The following is a 17,106-nucleotide window of genomic DNA, read 5'->3' as shown; positions in this document are numbered from 1 at the left end:
TGAAAGAAAAAGTTCTGAAGAGGATCGAGAGTGAAAATGTGAAAGTGACATGTAATTGCTATTTGATAAGCCTCTCCTCCTTTCTGAATTTCCGACAACAACTGTGAAACGTATATCAGATCTGACTTCATGCAATATTTAGTTTCTCTCATCATTGCACCTTTGCTTTTTCACACACCTGTGCGTGCACACACGGATGCTCTTGCACACAATCAGCTGTTTCCTACAAATTCAATTTAATTTTCTCGTTGTCATTGTTATCGAGTTCTTTCTCATTCCGTACAGCATCGGTAGCTCGGTGCAACACCTGCTGTGACAGGGATGGTATCGAACTCTACCCACCGCATGCTACCCAAAGAGTACCTCAGACAGATAATAAAAATGCAAAACAAATATTTGAAAAATATGTAGGTTTTTATCTACATATAAAGAACAACTTTCAGGTCTGTCTGGTCTGTAACAAAACTAACTATATACGTGCTCACTCATTTATCGACGAGGGTACAGATAGTTTCACACCTGTAATGCTTATAAGAAATTTCCGAATTTAATTCGGCTAAATTGTGTACTCTTTCACTACACAGTGGCACAAAGCCACCATAATCCCTGAGCCTGGTAAGAACAGACTCCTTCCCTCCAGCTGCCATATCATTTCCATCATCATTATTGTCTTCGAAGTGAAGGAACAAATGGTCAACAGGGGCTAGTATCGTGGTTTGAATCTCGGAAACTGCTAACAAATGTTCAGTGTGGCTTTCGTAGGCATCACTCCAGTCATCGATTCACCTTTCTGTATTGTGAACAACTTCTGCTTAAGACCCGGACTGTAGTTGTATAATTTTTATTTTTTAAAGGTGTATGGTGCTGGAGGATGGGACTTCTAAAACCAGCTGTTACACTTCCTTACCTACAGAATTTTTAAAAGACAAGGATTTTTAGTAAGTGATGGGCTTGCTTCATCAGACCTTTTTATTCAGAATAGGGTACCTCAGGACTGCATGTTGAGCACGTCTTATTTGTCAACCTATTATTAACTGTCTCCCACCAGGTATCTAAGGTTCTCTTCGTGGCCTGTTCCAGTTCTCAGCAGATATATTTATTCAAACTGCAACTTCGGCACTGTCTCAACTGTCTGCTCTTCCACTTTCCCAATTGCATAACTTTATGGTGGCGCAAGGAATTTCTTCACATCTCGGTTCTACTGCTCTTCTCTTCATCAAAATTCTTGAGGCTAACACTCTGTAAAAAACTATGTTGTGGTATGATCTTTGCTGAAATTGACGAGCATTTGGAGGGCAGACTTCGTGTAATAATTCCGACGCTTTGACGCACAGATCTGCAATAAAACTACTGACTTGCTTGTCTGGAGTACATTTCCCCCTTACGATATCTTGTGGACTATTTCTCCTGTGCAGTCTGGCCTATGCTGGAGATAAAAAATTGTGCTTATCTATGCCCAAATAACTGAAGTCCGCATATATTGTTCCAACTCGGACAGCTTTGGAAAAATACCATATACGACTGTCCGCAGTTTTGCTTTCACAACCACACAGAATACTAAAATATTTCAGCGTCCACTCTGTAATGGGTCTCAGAACAGACTTTCCAGCTGAATTAATTCTTCTTGTCCATTGTCAAGGTGTACACTATTCTAAGGAGTGCAGCACGTCTCCGAGGCGAATGCAGAGCTGCGCAGAGTAACTGCCAAACTGTCGGGCGCTACAGAGTGTGACCAAGCTCCTAGTGCCACCCCATCTTACAGAATTTCTGCATCTGTCGAGCTTGTTAATGTGGACAAGCAATACAAATTGTCTACACAATATGCGTATCCAATTTTTAATATAATCTGGAAATACAAACGTTTTATCTGGGCAGTAACCAGAGATTGTTGGCACTGAAACTCTATAGCGTGTAAGGTGGTGTGTGTGTGTGTGTGTGTGTGTGTGTGTGTGTGTGTGTGTGTGTGTGTGTGTGTTTATTTTATTATTTTTTTTTTTTTTAAACATCTGTTTGGCTGGAGTCATTAGTACTTCTGTTTGTGCTGTTGCCCCTGCAAGAGGTATTACTTCTTCCCCTGAAATCACCTTTCGTTGTTCACTTCAACATCACTGTCATTATTTGTAGTACAACAGGGTCAGTACAGACTTTGCCGTCGGTCATCGTGCTGTTGTTCTACCGCTGAGCATCTGCATCACTATCGTCTAAAACGGACCGAGTGGTGTTGACGACTTCGTGAACTTCAGCGGTAAATTCACACCTTGTAGACCACACTGTTTTTCATGATTTGAGAATCGATAGTCAGAGGAAGCTGGGATATGCCATAAGGAGCTTTTCACCTTTCCAACTGACTTTTGCGGGCTGTGCAGTTAGGATTGCCACCCGGTAGCTCCCTGTTTAAGTTAGTAGCTTTTCCTGCTGGATTGAAAGGGATGTCTGAACACAGTGCTCTCTTTTTCACTGAACCAAATGAATAATATTCCATGCAGTGTTTTGTTTCTTGCTTTCTTTATTATACCACAGCTCTGCTAACTGTCGTTAGTCGTCATTTTGAAACGCACATCTTCAACTTCTTTTTGGCTCTGCTTCCAGTCTGACACAGTTGATGGGACATCAACTACACTATATCTGCAGTTATGTTTTACAGCAGTTTGTCTTTTTGTTCTGTGCCTCCAACCTTTTGTCCATCTAAAAATCTTCACTATGACTACCTCTCTCACTACAAACAACGAGCCGACACAGCATTTGTGACCCACCTTACCGTATCTGAAGTGCACGTTTGTCAGCTCTAGATTTGAGTACTTGTCAAATGCCAAACTCTACACTCAAAGTACCTTTTCCTTCGGAGTTAACTGCGCTGTTAATACATCTGTCACAGCAACTACCTTAGGGAACAAAACATGTTGTGGCGAATATTACTGTTATGAAGGCCCTTTATGGATACGTGTTGTACTCAACTTTTTTGTTGTCTACACATGTGTAATACATACTTGCCCAGAACATATCTGTAACCTGAAGAACATCATCAGGTACAAAAATACTCTTGTTTGTTGATTTTCAGAAGGCATACGACTCCATCAACCGAGAGGCATTAATGGATATTTTGGAAGAGTTTGGGGTGGATGATACATTGAGGAAGCTGATCAAACGAACTCTCACCAACACTGTGTGAAAAATAAAATTTATGGGTGAGATATCAGAACCCTTTACAATCAGAACGGGCATAAGACAGTGAGATGGACTATCCCCACTCCTTTTCAAGTGCATCTTGGAAAAGGTCATTTGAGGGTGTACAAAGTTGTTACTCCAAGAAGAAACAAATAAAGAGCACTTCAGACTTGGTCCAAAGTACAAAGGGGTGTACATTGACTGCTTGGCATTTGCAGATGACCTGGCCATTTTTGCTAACAACATAGAGTCAGCAGTCAACAAGATCAATAGGCTGTCAGAAATTGCTGTGAAAGTTGGACTCCAGATTTCTATTCAAAAGACAAAATATATGATGAACATCTGTGATGGACCTGAATGGATGTGATCACAATCTGGGAAACATCGGAAGAGTTAAGAATTTCAGGTATCTTCAGGAGAATGGATTAGAAAAAGAAGCAATTAATGTCAGGATGAGGAAGTTAGTCGAGGCATACCAACTGACAAACAATACCTATAATAAAAAGTCTATCAGTAAAGGGACCAAGTTCTGACATTATAATACAGTCGTAAAATCTTAGGGCTTATATGCGTCCGAAACTTTGACTACAAATAGACGAGGTCAAGCTGAGGGGTTGGAAAAGCGAGTGTGTAGGATATTAAGGAAAATCTTAGGTAATAGATGGGTCGACGGACAATGGCGAATGAGAGCAAATGAGTACTCGTACAGCAAGACAGAACCTATCACAGCATCCATTAAGAAGAGACAGTTGTTATTTTACGGTCATCTCGTGAGCGCGGACGGTGATCGACTAACGAAAAGAATACGGAGTTTCATCTAATCTAAGAAAGCGAGGTCGAGATGGTTCGAAGAACTTGAAAAAGATCGGTAGCCCAGAGAGAGAAATTCCTGACAGGAACAAATTTAGAAGATCGGTGAAAAACTACCGAGGTTTTAAAATGGCACCATCGTCCAAAAGACGGAGAGGACCTTTGTCCGAAGAGCGTAAACAGGCACTTCTAAGTCCGAGCTGAAACTAGAACAAGACCTAGACACTAAAATGAAATTGGTTGTTACCACGCAGTCCGTAGAGGCAAAACTAGATTATAAAAAGAAAATACTTTAAATTTTGCAATTGTGAAACAGCCAGTATAATACTCGGCAACTTTCTGTGTCAGTTCTGAGTGTCCTGTGTGCTCTAAGTGGCATCACCTGGGGAGTGGACTGGAGAGTCCATCTACATTTGTACGGATATTTAGCCGTATTCAAAGTAGACTGCAGATGCACCGTGTGTTCATACGTATGACTGCCCATTTTATGTATTCTGAGTACATTTTCACAATTGTAGAATCCAGTGCTTAACTATCGCATTCCCCACCAGTCCCGTTACGAGCGTCTGCAGGAGCTGCCGTTTAGTGTCGCCCCCAGACTAGGGCACCGACATCGAGGTAAACGCACTGGTATTCAGCTGTTTAGAGTTGTAAGGTTGCACAGCTGCACCACGGGCAATGTGGACACCACGCGAGTTGGCGAGACCCTCTGGCAGCCTAGGCAGTGCGGAAAATACGCGCATTCCTCAAGCAGTTGTGTTTACGTATCTGAAGTATAGTGACCTAAGGTGAGTGGAGTCGCTTCGGTGTAGAGGTAGCAGGTTCTGGAGGCGCTGTTGTGAGCAGGGTGGCTGGGAAAACTCTGCTACAAGATATGGAAATTTTATTTGTCTCAAATTGTAATTCCGAGGTGTCACAACACCCCCGGATTCGCCCTCTGCGAGCAGGAGGTGCACCGGTAATGCCGCAGTCGTGGGACGGCCATCTGACGTCCGCGTCCGACTTCACCGACGCCGTTTACCTCGTTCGGTAGTTTGTGCCCGAGTCGGCACTACGTGGCCCCGAGTGAACGGAGCCGGTGACGTGTACGTACACTGAATTCGCGTAGGTGGCCACGGCTAGTGGGATAGAATCTTGCCCCGTGTGGAGGAATGATGGCAGTAATGTCCCGGTTGCAAATTGCCGCCCTCTGAGGCACGAGTTTGGTGCTGCCGTGGCACCTGGGTGACGGTTCCCAGTTGTGTTGCCTAAATGCACAGGGCAGAGTGGAATTGTGAGGCATGCTGGCTGGCATGCAATGTGTTGTATGTAGACTGCCAGACTGTGCAAAAATGTGCTGGAAAGACAGGGTGTTTATAGTGATCAGTAGCACACTTGTTGTGCTGTTACACTGATTCAATGCATGTACAGGTCAACATCTGTGTCCTCCAACTGTGTGAAAATACAAGGAGCTGAGAGAAGTCGTGGGACAACCATGTACACGTATTCAGATGGCGGTAATATTAGGGACGTGAGGTATAAAATTGTAGTACATTGGCAGAGCTGTTGTTTGTACTCGAGTGATTCGTGTGAAAAGGTTTGCAGCGTAATTATGGTCGCATGACAGATATTAACAGACTTTGAATGTGGGGTGGTAGTTGGAGCTAGACACATAGGATATTCCATTTTGGAAATCATTAGGGAACGCAATATTTCGATATCCACAGCATTGAGAGTGTGCCGAGAATTTCAGGCATTACCTCTCACCACAGACGATGCAGTGGCCAACCGACTTCACATAATGACCGAGAGCCGTGGCTTTTTCTGGGGGCAATACTAAATGGCAGCTTCTGCAGAGGCTCGTAACTGGACTGGTGGGGTATGGAACAGTTATGCACTGGATTCTACCATTCCGAATTGTATTGAGAAAATGTAAAGTGGGCAGTCGTGCACATGAACGTGTGCTGTCAGTGCTGACAGAGAAGCAACACCACGTGAAATGACCACAGAAATCGGTGTGAGATGTAGGACAAATGTATCTATTATGACAGTGTGGCAAAACTTGGTGTTACTGGGCTACGGCAACAGTGAACAGTGCGAGTGCCTTTGCTGACGACACAACATCGCCCACAGTGCCTCTCCTGGGCTCGTGGCCGAATCGGTTGGGCCCTAGAGAACTTGAAAACTGTGGCCTGGTCCAGTGAGACCTGATTTCAGACGGTAAGAGCTGATGGCAGGGTTAGTGTGGTACAGACCCCACAAAGCCACAGACCCAGGCTGTGAACGAGGCACTGTGTGAGCTGGTGGTAGCTCCGTAATAGCACGAGCTGCTTGTACGTAGAATGGACGGGTCCTCTAGTCTGACTGAACTGATCATTTAGTCAAAATGGTTATGTTCAGTTACTTGAAGGCCATTTGCAGCCATTCACGGATTTCAGTTTTCACGGATGAAAATGCGCCTTGTCACGGAGCCTTAATTGTTCGCAATGGTTTGACGAACATTCTGAACCATTCGAGCAAACGATTTGGCCACTCCGGTCGCGCAACACGAATCCCTTCGAACATTTGTGGGACATAATCGAGACGTCAGTTCGTGTAAAAATCCTGTCCTGGCAACACTTTTTCGAATATGAACAGCTGTAGAGGCAGCGTGGCTCAGTATTTCTGCAAGGGACTTCCAGTGACTTGTCGAATTCGTGTCACCTGGAGTTGCTGCCCAGCAGTAGCTAAAAGGAGGTCCAACATGATATTAGAAGATATCCCGTGGTCTTTACACACAGCTGGACGGGATCTTCTTTAATTCAGTAACACCCAAAATTGTGGAATGGTGCCTTTTGCAGTTGGTACTACTCACACACAGTGACACACTTATCCTAGGTTATTCTCATGGTTTACTATTCAGCTTTTGGTGTACACTATTAAAGATTATTTCGACTTCCTCTCAGTTTGTCATTTTGGATTTGAGAACGACTTGCTCACCCCCCCTCTCCCACCCTCCCCCCACCCCCACCCCCACCCTCTGCGCCCCCCCCCCCCCCTCCCGCTCCATGAACCATGGACCTTGCCATTGGTGGGGAGGCTTGCGTGCCTCAGCGATACAGATAGCCGTACCGTAGGTGCAACCACAATGGAGGGGTATCTGTAGAGAGGCCAGACAAACGTGTGGTTCCTGAAGAGGGGCAGCAGCCTTTTCAGTAGTTGCCGGGGCGACAGTCTGGATGATTGACTGATCCGGCCTTGTAACACTAACCAAAACGGCCTTGCTGTTGTGGTACTGCGAACGGCTGAAAGCAAAGGGAAACTACACTCGTAATTTTTCCCAAGGGCATGCAGCTTTACTATATGATTAAATGATGATGGCGTCCTCTTGGGTAAAATATTCTGGAGGTAAAATAGTCCCTTCATTCAGATCTCCGGGCGGGGACTACTCAAGAGGACGTCGTTATCACGAGAAAGAAAACTGGCGTTCTACGGATCGGAGCGTGGAATGCCAGATCCCTTAATCGGGCAGGTAGGTTAGAATATTGAAAAAGGAAAATGGATAGGTTAAAGTTAGATATAGTGGGAATTAGTGAAGTTCGGTGGCAGGAGGAACAAGACTTTTGGTCAGGTGATTACAGGGTTATAAATACAAAATCAAATAGGGTTAATGCAGGACTAGGTTTAATAATGAATAAAAAAATAGGAGTGCGGGTAAGCTACTACAAACAGTATAGTGAACGCATTATTGTGGCCAAGATAGACACGAAACCCACACCTACTACAGTAGTACAAGTTTATATGCCAACTAGCTCTGCAGATGATGAAGAAATTGATGAAATGTATGATGAGATAAAAGAAATTATTCAGGTAGTGAAGGGAGATGAAAATTTAATAGTCATGGGTGACTGGAATTCGATAGTAGGAAAAGGAAGAGAAGGAAACGTAGTAGGTGAATATGGATTGGGGCTAAGAAGGAAGCTGCCTGGTAGAATTTTGCACAGAGCATAACTTAATCATAGCTAACACTTGGTTCAAGAATCATGAAAGAAGGTTGTATACATGGAAGAACCCTGGAGATACTAGAAGGTTTCAGATAGATTATATAATGGTAAGACAGAGATTTAGAATTGGGGAGAACAGGAGTTTGTGGCACAACTTGGCTTGAAGAAGGGATCGGTCGGTAGGGCATGTTCTGAGGCATCAAGGGATCACCAATTTAGTACTGGAGGGCAGCATGGAGGGTAAAAATCGTAGAGGGAGACCAAGAGATGAATACACTAAGCAGATTCAGAAGGATGTAGGTTGCAGTAGGTACTGGGAGATGAAGAAGCTTGCACAGGATAGAGTAGCATGGAGAGCTGCATCAAACCAGTCTCAGGACTGAAGACCCCAACAACAACAACGGCTAGCCGTCATCCACTTGGTCTTCTTAGGTCACTTAGCATTTTATAGAGAAACCATGTAATGACCTTCCCATGACTGGGTAGTGCATTATAAAATAGCCATTTATTCCTGGCACTCTGTAACAATGTTGACCTCTGCAAATATGCTTGTGAAATGTCCTCTGCATACATCTGTAACTACATACAGACTTCACAAGCCACCTTACGGTATGTGGCAGAGGGTATCTTGTACCGGGTAGATATAATTAAATTGACGGTGTTCGGAGTGCTGCATCGTGGGCTGTATACATTGTACGATGCTGCGATATCATAGATATGTTAATTAATCAGTGTGGTCATGGAGTTTGCTGAAAAGAAAGAATAGTTCCACTTTGTGCTGCCAGTTGAAAATACGGCGCTATAAGAAGTGAGAATTTGAAATGTTTCCTGTCTCGATGTCTGTATGGTGTTTGTCACTTGGCAAAGTGCATTGATTTATTTTGTGAAGTGACTCTTGGTGTAAAGGGTTAGGAAGGTTGAAGTTTTCCATATGAAATGCAGTCGCTAAAGAAAGACCCTGCACTGATGGTAAACTTATTTTAGTTGTTTTATCAGAATGGCAGCAGTAGCAACACTGCATTGCGGAAAGATTGCCAACAGAAACAGCAGAAACAGTTGCAAAATAAATCGGTTTAAGAGTATTATAAAGTAATTTGAAGAAACAGGGTGGTGCAGCAGGCAAAAGGCGGTGGTCCAGTCCCGTGGGAGTTGTTGAAGTGGTGATCACAAATTCTGACCCAGCTTCAGTGTTGGTAGGTGGGACATGTATCACAGAGAACGCAGTGAGTTTCTCTGTAAGTGCCCCTTACACAAGCAGTGAGTCGCTGGGAGTCTCGGCAGCAGTGTATTGACTATATTCAGTAGCACTGTTGCCACCCCCCCCCCCCCCCCCCCACCATGCGTGAGATTTGCTGAATGATTTCAACCATTATAATGGATATCACTGTATTGTGAAGCTTTGACATGGGAAACGAACTGCCGTGTTCACAAGTAGTTGATAAGCATATGCTGACCAATACTTGTAAAGTTAAAAGAGGTTAAAATTTATTACACTTGATTACAAATGCTCTTCATATTATGTCTTTCATTAGCCCCAAGTCTGGTTTGTACATCTTTCCAGTCAGTATTTTGCAAATACATCTTTTTCATTTATTACTCTTGTGTACTACTTCTGGTGTAAATTGATTACTGTAGACGTTTCTTTCCCAAGAAATAATACATTAAAAAATGGGTTCAGAGTCCTTCCACCGAGGAGAAATCATTGGCAGTACCAGGAACTAAACTTGTATCATTCACAGTGTTGTGCTCCCAAAATGTCTTTACTTTTTTCTTCCATTCTTGCAACCACTTCTTGCCAACATCCTATTCAAGCTTCTTTGCAAACCTGTGATTCATTATATAGTCGGCAACATCATTAATGGCCTATGGCCGTGCAGCCCACCATGAATTTGAACTCAGCTGAAACTGCATAGACAGCAACTACATTAGCTTCCTGCATGTTGCCAACGTCACGGACTGGCTCGCCTGAATCTGCTTGATGTTTGAAGAATGAGTACTTGTTAAAAATAAATTTCCTTGCCAGTTAGTGAAACATTTGGCACCTCCTAGATGTTTCATCCATTATGAGAAAATACAGAATACCACAGAAATTGGTTAATTGTAGTTATGCACACATGCTCAAATTTGATGGAAGTTTACGCAGTATGGAATGAGGAAACGGACTGAACACCGATTGGCTAACTGCACTGCTGTCTATTGTGCATCCCCAGTCCAGAGGTTATAAATGCTGTTGTGGACTATAGTGTTCCAAAAGCTAGACAATCAGTTATGATTCCTTCTTCTAACTCTTCCTTACTTACTTCTAAGCAGTGGTTTTTTAATCTTTGACTTCATAATTTTGAATAGTCTTTTGGTGAATGTGTTGTTGTCCACCCAGTTTTACAGTGTTAGTGAACTCATCTACTAGAATGTAGAGGTCAAATGTTCACCCATTTTCTTTTGTGGGAATATTGATAAGCTATTTTTGTTCGCCCTACAGGCTTCTGAGATGCTGAGAGTTCTCCAGCTAAACACCCTGGAGGACCGCTCGATAGCGGAGAAGCGTTACTGGGACGATGCTGTAAGGTTCCTGGAGGCGAGTGTCAAGGACAAGCTGGAGGTGGGTCTTACTCGTTCTGATCACGTTACTATTGTTAATGAGTTAAAAGTATTGTATTCTTTGCTTTTTATGTCTTCAGTACATGAGAAGTGACCATCATATCTGTAACACCATATGGTAAAACACATGTGTTGCTACTGTGCCAACTGTAAAGCCACTCTTGCACAGTGAGAGAGAATTCTGTGGAAGTGCCCAGTCTTTTTGTCAGTGTAAAGATATGGCCACGTGATGCGTCTTTCCTCATGTGCAATCGAAGACAAAAGGGCACAAAAGCGCATGCACAAAAATTAGTAGAAAGGACGTACAAACGGATATGTGGTCCTTTGTCCACACGTTGCCTCACTGTCGAAGCAATCTGCTATACGCCTATTTCTTTGTTCGGCGATTTGGGCTGCATTTGTTGTGGTGAAAGGCAACAGAAAAAGAAAACATGAGACCAGTGTGTGTAAAACAGTTTCTAAATAACAGAGCAATGTTTTGTTTGTAAATTTCAGTTTACAGTGAGATTAGGTTTTCTGCATGGGAAATTGCAGAGATAAGGCTGGCAATAATATTTTGTTAGTTGGCAAGCAGCAACGCACATAGCAGTTTGAGCCATTTATTTCACATTTCAAAACAAGGCATTTCAGCAATTCTTACTGAAACTGAGAAATACTTAAGGGAGGCTCGTAGTTGTTCTGTGAAGGAGTTGTACTGTGAAGGTTAACTGACTGTCAGTATGTCATTCATATATAATTTTATAAAAAGTTATTTTACACATCTTCTGTCAAAAGAGATTATATTAACTGCCTCAAATTTGGTAATGCAATTGACCTCAAAATGCACTAGAATGGAGGTTATGTTTTTCAATTTTGTATTTTTTGCATCGTCAATATGCTGCATTTCATTTATAATACTGTGTTCAGGAGCTTCATCTATCTCATCTTTTCTGTTGTTCCGATGTTGTGCTCCTCAGTTGTTGTGCTGTTAGGTTCTAATAATGTGAATATTCGCCCACAGTTTTCATATACACTTTTAATAAATTTGTAGGCTTTTTCTTTTCTTTTCTCCTGCTTCGAGATATATCTCATTCTTTAAGGTGATTGGTCAGAAACTTTTTATCTCGTAGTTAACAGTCAGGGCATTACAGTTCAAATTTTTATTCAAATAATCTTTAGAGGTGACATTCCATTCACTTAACTGTGTCTGTAATCATCTGTAAATTTCAGCGTGCATTCTTTGGAGGTGGAAGATATTACTTCACATAAACTGCCTCGCAGTGTACCTCGGCACACTATACAACAAAGCACACACAGGTCCCTGCTGCCTGTCATTTGCTAAACAGCACTAGAGATTTCCACCAAAACCAGGAAGCTGTGTGCTTTTACTCACGGCCTTCATTTTGAGGAAATTATTTCTGCACAAATTCACATTTGTATTGGTACTGTTGGAAATGTAAATGCTTGCACAAAGTTAAACATGAGAAAAGGCACCATGTACATGCATGTTCAGACCAACTCTCTGTCTACATGTAATTGACTGACGATACTCGTCTCGAGGATGCACTTTGATAAGGTATCATCTCGACACAATATTTCAGCTGACCAACTGCCCACCATCTTTTCCACTCGTGATGTTCACAGTATGTGGTCCCTCCAAAAATGGGCTACAAGACTTCACGCTAGAGATTAGGAACTCGAGTAAGTGCCGTCCCTGCACGGCCGACTGTTTCGGCATCCTGACGATTCGACTGTGCGTATTGCCCGGGGACGTCTGTCCGGCTGCCTCTGAACGCATTGCCTTTTCTGTCTAGTCTACAGACAAGATCCTGAAGGAGATGCTGGGCCCGGGCTTCTACGAGCGGTGGGTGTACTGGAGCTACCAGACGGCGGACCAGGCCCTGCGGTCGGCAGTCAAGACCGAGCTGGACAAGATCCTCTACAGCGACCATGTGAGTGTACCCTGGGGGCTGTGCCCATGCTTGTAGTGTTCCCTGTTGGACTTCTGTGTATTGGATTCAATGGAGAATTTATACTCTTCTTCTTCTTTGTTGACTCTTGTCTCGAATGCAGCAATACGAGACTACTTTTCTCGAAAGAACTATTCTTGCTGGAAGGATGTGTCATTTGTACTCTGCTTCAATAAGTATTCGAACATTTTTCTCGTACGTACAGGGTGTCCCCCTTAGGAGTTGTATGTTTTGCCACATATTTGCAATTTCACTTTTGCAGTGTTGTAGTGGTTAATAAAAAAGAAAAAGAGAAGAAAAGAAAAGGTTGAAAATGTGGGAAGAAATGGTGAATAGAAAGGGGGTTTTAAAATCGTTAATGACCATGAAAAAGGGAAAGAATGAAATGCAAATCGGACTTTGTATTACAGAAAAATTATCGGACTTAGTGATTTGGAAAAGCTATTGTTTGGGGTGGTCCTTGTGACGTTTCTGGACAAAAGTCAAACCAATCTCCACTACAAAAATTATTTGAAGGAGAACAGAGAATAACAAAATGTGTTTAACAGGGGGAAAGGGCATAGATACGAGTTCATCCTTTACCGTGTTAACATGTCTTCTTTCGTGCGGCGTCCAGGTCTTCAAAAATCTCCTACTTCATTTCTGCGTGAAAAGTAGTAGCTGCTCTGAAATCTTGCAATCATCCAGGAATCACTAATTTATACAAATCAAAATCGTCTTGAGATTAAATGCAATGTATTTTATGTTGCTGCTTCCATCCTCTGAATTTCATACAAATTTCCACAATACGTCTGCACATCATTAAGTTGTTTTTCATCTTAATCAGACCAAGACTAGCTAATACGTTTTTATGTCTGCTCTAAGCTTCCTCTCTCGAGAGACAAAAAAACGGATAGATAACAAAAAAAGTTACAATCTTAGTACTTTCCTTTTCTTATATATTTTCTCTGCCATCGAGTGCTCGTACAGCTGCGACGGTATAATTTATATCTGAGGGAACGAGTGTAGCGCAGCGAAATTCAAAGTCCTGCTGCAGTGTGTAGCAGGAGCCAGTCTAAACGAATAACACTCGTCACGTCTTTCGTGCGACACCCGATATCGATGCAAAGAGTCCATTTGTTTCCCATTACAAACAAAATTATTTTTAAAGCAGAAATTAAACAGCCATTCAATAGAGATATTCCAAATTAGTCTAGTGGGATATTTGTTTTAGTGGAGATAGTAAAACAGAAAGAATAAGCAGTACTCCGGCAGTGACGTCACCATCCTGGCCCGTGGCCACATCGCCGCCTTGCAGCAAGGCTACTCGGTCACCACTGTAATTCTTCTTATCCTTTGTTTTACTATCTATGTTAACTGTGCTGCATACCACTAAAACAAATATCCTGCTAGATTAATTTTGGATCTTTCTTGTGAATGGACATATACAAATTCCATTTTTAAAATAATTTTCTTTGTAGTGGGAAACAAATGAACAGTTAGCATTGTCACTTGGCATTGGTGAAAGATGTGATGAACAGTATTTGTTTGGTCTGACTCTGACTTACTATACACTACAAAAATGAAATTCGAAATATCTGCCAAAACATCAGAGAATATGCACCTGATGACCCTTTGGGGGAATATGCGGTATATTGTCCACAAACATATACAGTATCTTTCAGGTGGCATCAGCTTCAATTGCAGTATTCCTTTTCGGATTAAGTTCCTTTCACATAGCATCGAGGATTCAAAATGACAAACCGATTCCTAATTTTTTTTGTTTTGATATAAATATAGTCATTATCCTCTTTTGCTGTGTTTATTCCGAGGATGACCCAATTCTCCAAAGAAAGCCAGCCATTCACAAGGCTTCTATATCGTACCTGTGTGAGTATTTCCTATCACAAAGTTATTGCAATTACATTCGCGTCTCGAAGGCACGCCTCGTCCTTCATTTTGGTTCTCCACGTGCAAATAAACTAGTAAATCCAACATTGTTAAGAATATGTAGGGATGCACTTTACTGTTCTGGAGCAGTACGTAACACCACAGGCAATGGGGGAGCCTCCCCCACAGAAAGGGGGCAGCACCTGAAAACCTCTGTCTCGCGAGATCCGACTCTCGCTCTCGGCACACGGTATCCACAGTGTAGTGGATATCGGAAACCGGGTTGGTGTGGTGTTTCTGGACTTTGGAAAAAATTTACATTTGGTCCCTTGGCGACACGTTCTCTAGAATGTAAATCTCTGCACGCTGTCTGATTGCGTTTGTGACCGGATCGAACATCTCTGTCACAGCCAGAACACTACACTTATTCTGGTTGGAAAACCACCTGCAGACACTGTGAGGTAGAGACCCTTTTACACAAATGACTTTTGTGTCTCAGTCCACTGCACGTGGCAAGTGAACCTACTGGTGTATTATTGCCGTGCTGCGACTCGTTTGTCACGAGTAGTCCTTTTTTCTGTTCTGTAGTTTGGCACCGACACAGTGAAATAAAGGCTCTGAGGCAGTATCCTTCTTACAGGAAATCGGAATATAGTAACAGAATTGAGAAACTAGCGATGCCAATACAGAACTTAAAGTTTGTTGTGTGCTCCAGTCCTGCAATATCCGGATTTGAGGGGCATTCGGATGTGACCGTGGTACAGTGGTCCATCGGTGAACGGCACGGAAACATGATGGCAGGCACAGTCGTAGTCGAGATTCCGTGTGACTGCCAAAAGGAAAGATTGTGCACAAAATACACCATAACTCCTTCATGTCTGTGCCTGCCATCTGAGAAAAAAGTGTTGGATTCCTTGCAACGTTGTGTGTCATCCTGTCCCATCGGTTGAACTCTAGCAACAGCTGACTAGTGAATTATAGTCCCACACGTAGGCTACCATTAACACAACAGTGTGAAAGAGTGGATTTCCAGTGGTACTGTGAACAGGAAGCACAGACTGCTGACAAATAGCATCATGTGTGTTCAGTAATGAATTGTGATTCTTCACTGCTTCGGGTAACCGATATTGGCAAGTATGACAGCGATCTGGGGAGAGGTCCCATTCTTCAACCTATTGGAGAACTGTCAGTGTTATCCGTGGCGTCACGATGTGGGGAGCCATCGGGTACGATCGCAAGTCACGGCTGTTAGTAATTGTGGGAGCTTTGACGGTACAGAGGCACGTCACGGACACCCTATATTCTCACACGTTACCTCTCGTGTGACAGTATCGTGATGCTACTTTTCAACAGGATAATGTTTGACCACAATCGTAACACGCCTCTGTGAACTGTCAGTGTGATGTAGAGGTTCTTCGGCAGCCAGTGAGATCCCCAGATTTGTCCCCAATAGCAGCACCAGTGTCTGGGATGTCGAGGACCAGTTACGACTGTTGGGGGCCAGCTTGCATCAGGAAAGGACGTGACGGCTTTACGACACCCTCCCTGACTGAATCGGTGAACGATGCAGGCCACAGGGGCTGTAATCTTGTACTGATGCGTGGGCTCAGGCTACAGAATTTACTGTAAATTTGTTGTGATGTGCATCTCCAAAATAACATCAATGCTCTTTCAACTCCTAAAGTTTCGTCTTGTTTCCTCCTCCTCTTCTCGGTGCTGCACCTTTTATTTTTCAGGGAGTGTAAAAAAGATTTAACAGCTGACATCTATAATATCCAGCACAATGGAAGCACCAGGTTTAACTGGTTTATTTGCAAGATAAAATTTGCATAGATGCACAGAAAGGGAGATTGTATCCACTAGACATCAGCCATATTTCTGGGCACAGATTAGAAGCCACAGATACCTGTCTCACTCACGGATACCTGTGCTGAAGCGTCCACGATTTCTCGACAGATTGTATCTCGTGAGCCCTGTACTGTACTGTGCCTTCCTTGGCTCCGTACACAGTGGATTATCTGATTCCTCGTGTCAGTTAGTGGCAAATAGATGAAACACACAAATATGGAGCATTGACTAATTGGAGGCACACTTCAGGGAAAGTTCTGCAAATTTTTCAAAATTTCCTTGTGTACGATTTCTTGTTTAATCTGTTAGCATATTATGTCTCTGTAGTAGAGATGGTGAACCGTACTGTTTCCTCAAGCACTAGAACACAGTCCTCCGTTCTTCTGAGCCTGCTTATGCGTTCAACGAATTCAAAATTAATATTTTGTGCACAAGCTGGACAGAAAGTCCTGAGAAGTTTTGGTCTTTCGTTAAATCAGTAAACAGATTGAACCCACCTGTCCAGATATTCTGTGATGGTGTCGGCATCAAAATGGACGACGACACAGAAAAGGCTGAAATTTTAAATGTCTTTTTCCAAAAATGTTTCAAAGAGGAAGATCGCTTTATAGTTCCTCCTTTAAATCGTTGTACAAATGACGTATTGGCAGATATTGAAATAAGTGACTGTGGGACAGAAAAGCAATTTAAGTCTTTCAACATAGGAAAGGCCACTAGACCTGACGTGACACCAGTAAAATTCTACATTTAGTATGCGGACAAACTTGCCCCTCTTCTAGCGACAGTCTACCGTAGATCTTTGGAGGAGTGGAGTGTTTCTGCCCAATTGGAAAAAAGCGCAGAGCCTGTTATTTTCGAGAATGGACACTGAAAAAATGCAAAAAAACTATCATTAGTCTGTTATA

General features: G+C 42.8%; 1 protein-coding gene across 3 annotated transcripts in view; it reads left to right on the top strand.

The window, feature by feature from the left end:
* LOC124720062 (dynamin-like 120 kDa protein, mitochondrial) overlaps window positions 1–17,106 on the top strand; it is a 196,435-nt gene that overhangs the window by 154,430 nt on the left and 24,899 nt on the right. For all 3 annotated transcript variants that reach the window (XM_047245331.1, XM_047245330.1, XM_047245329.1), the window contains 2 exons: window positions 10,417–10,536; window positions 12,329–12,466. In XM_047245331.1, coding sequence (XP_047101287.1) covers window positions 10,417–10,536; window positions 12,329–12,466 — 258 coding nt within the window. The remainder of the gene's footprint in view (window positions 1–10,416; window positions 10,537–12,328; window positions 12,467–17,106) is intronic.

This window comes from Schistocerca piceifrons, chromosome 11 (assembly GCF_021461385.2).
Source record: "Schistocerca piceifrons isolate TAMUIC-IGC-003096 chromosome 11, iqSchPice1.1, whole genome shotgun sequence".
Lineage (NCBI taxonomy): Eukaryota > Metazoa > Arthropoda > Insecta > Orthoptera > Acrididae > Schistocerca > Schistocerca piceifrons.
This window is presented reverse-complemented; position numbering and strand designations above follow the sequence as displayed.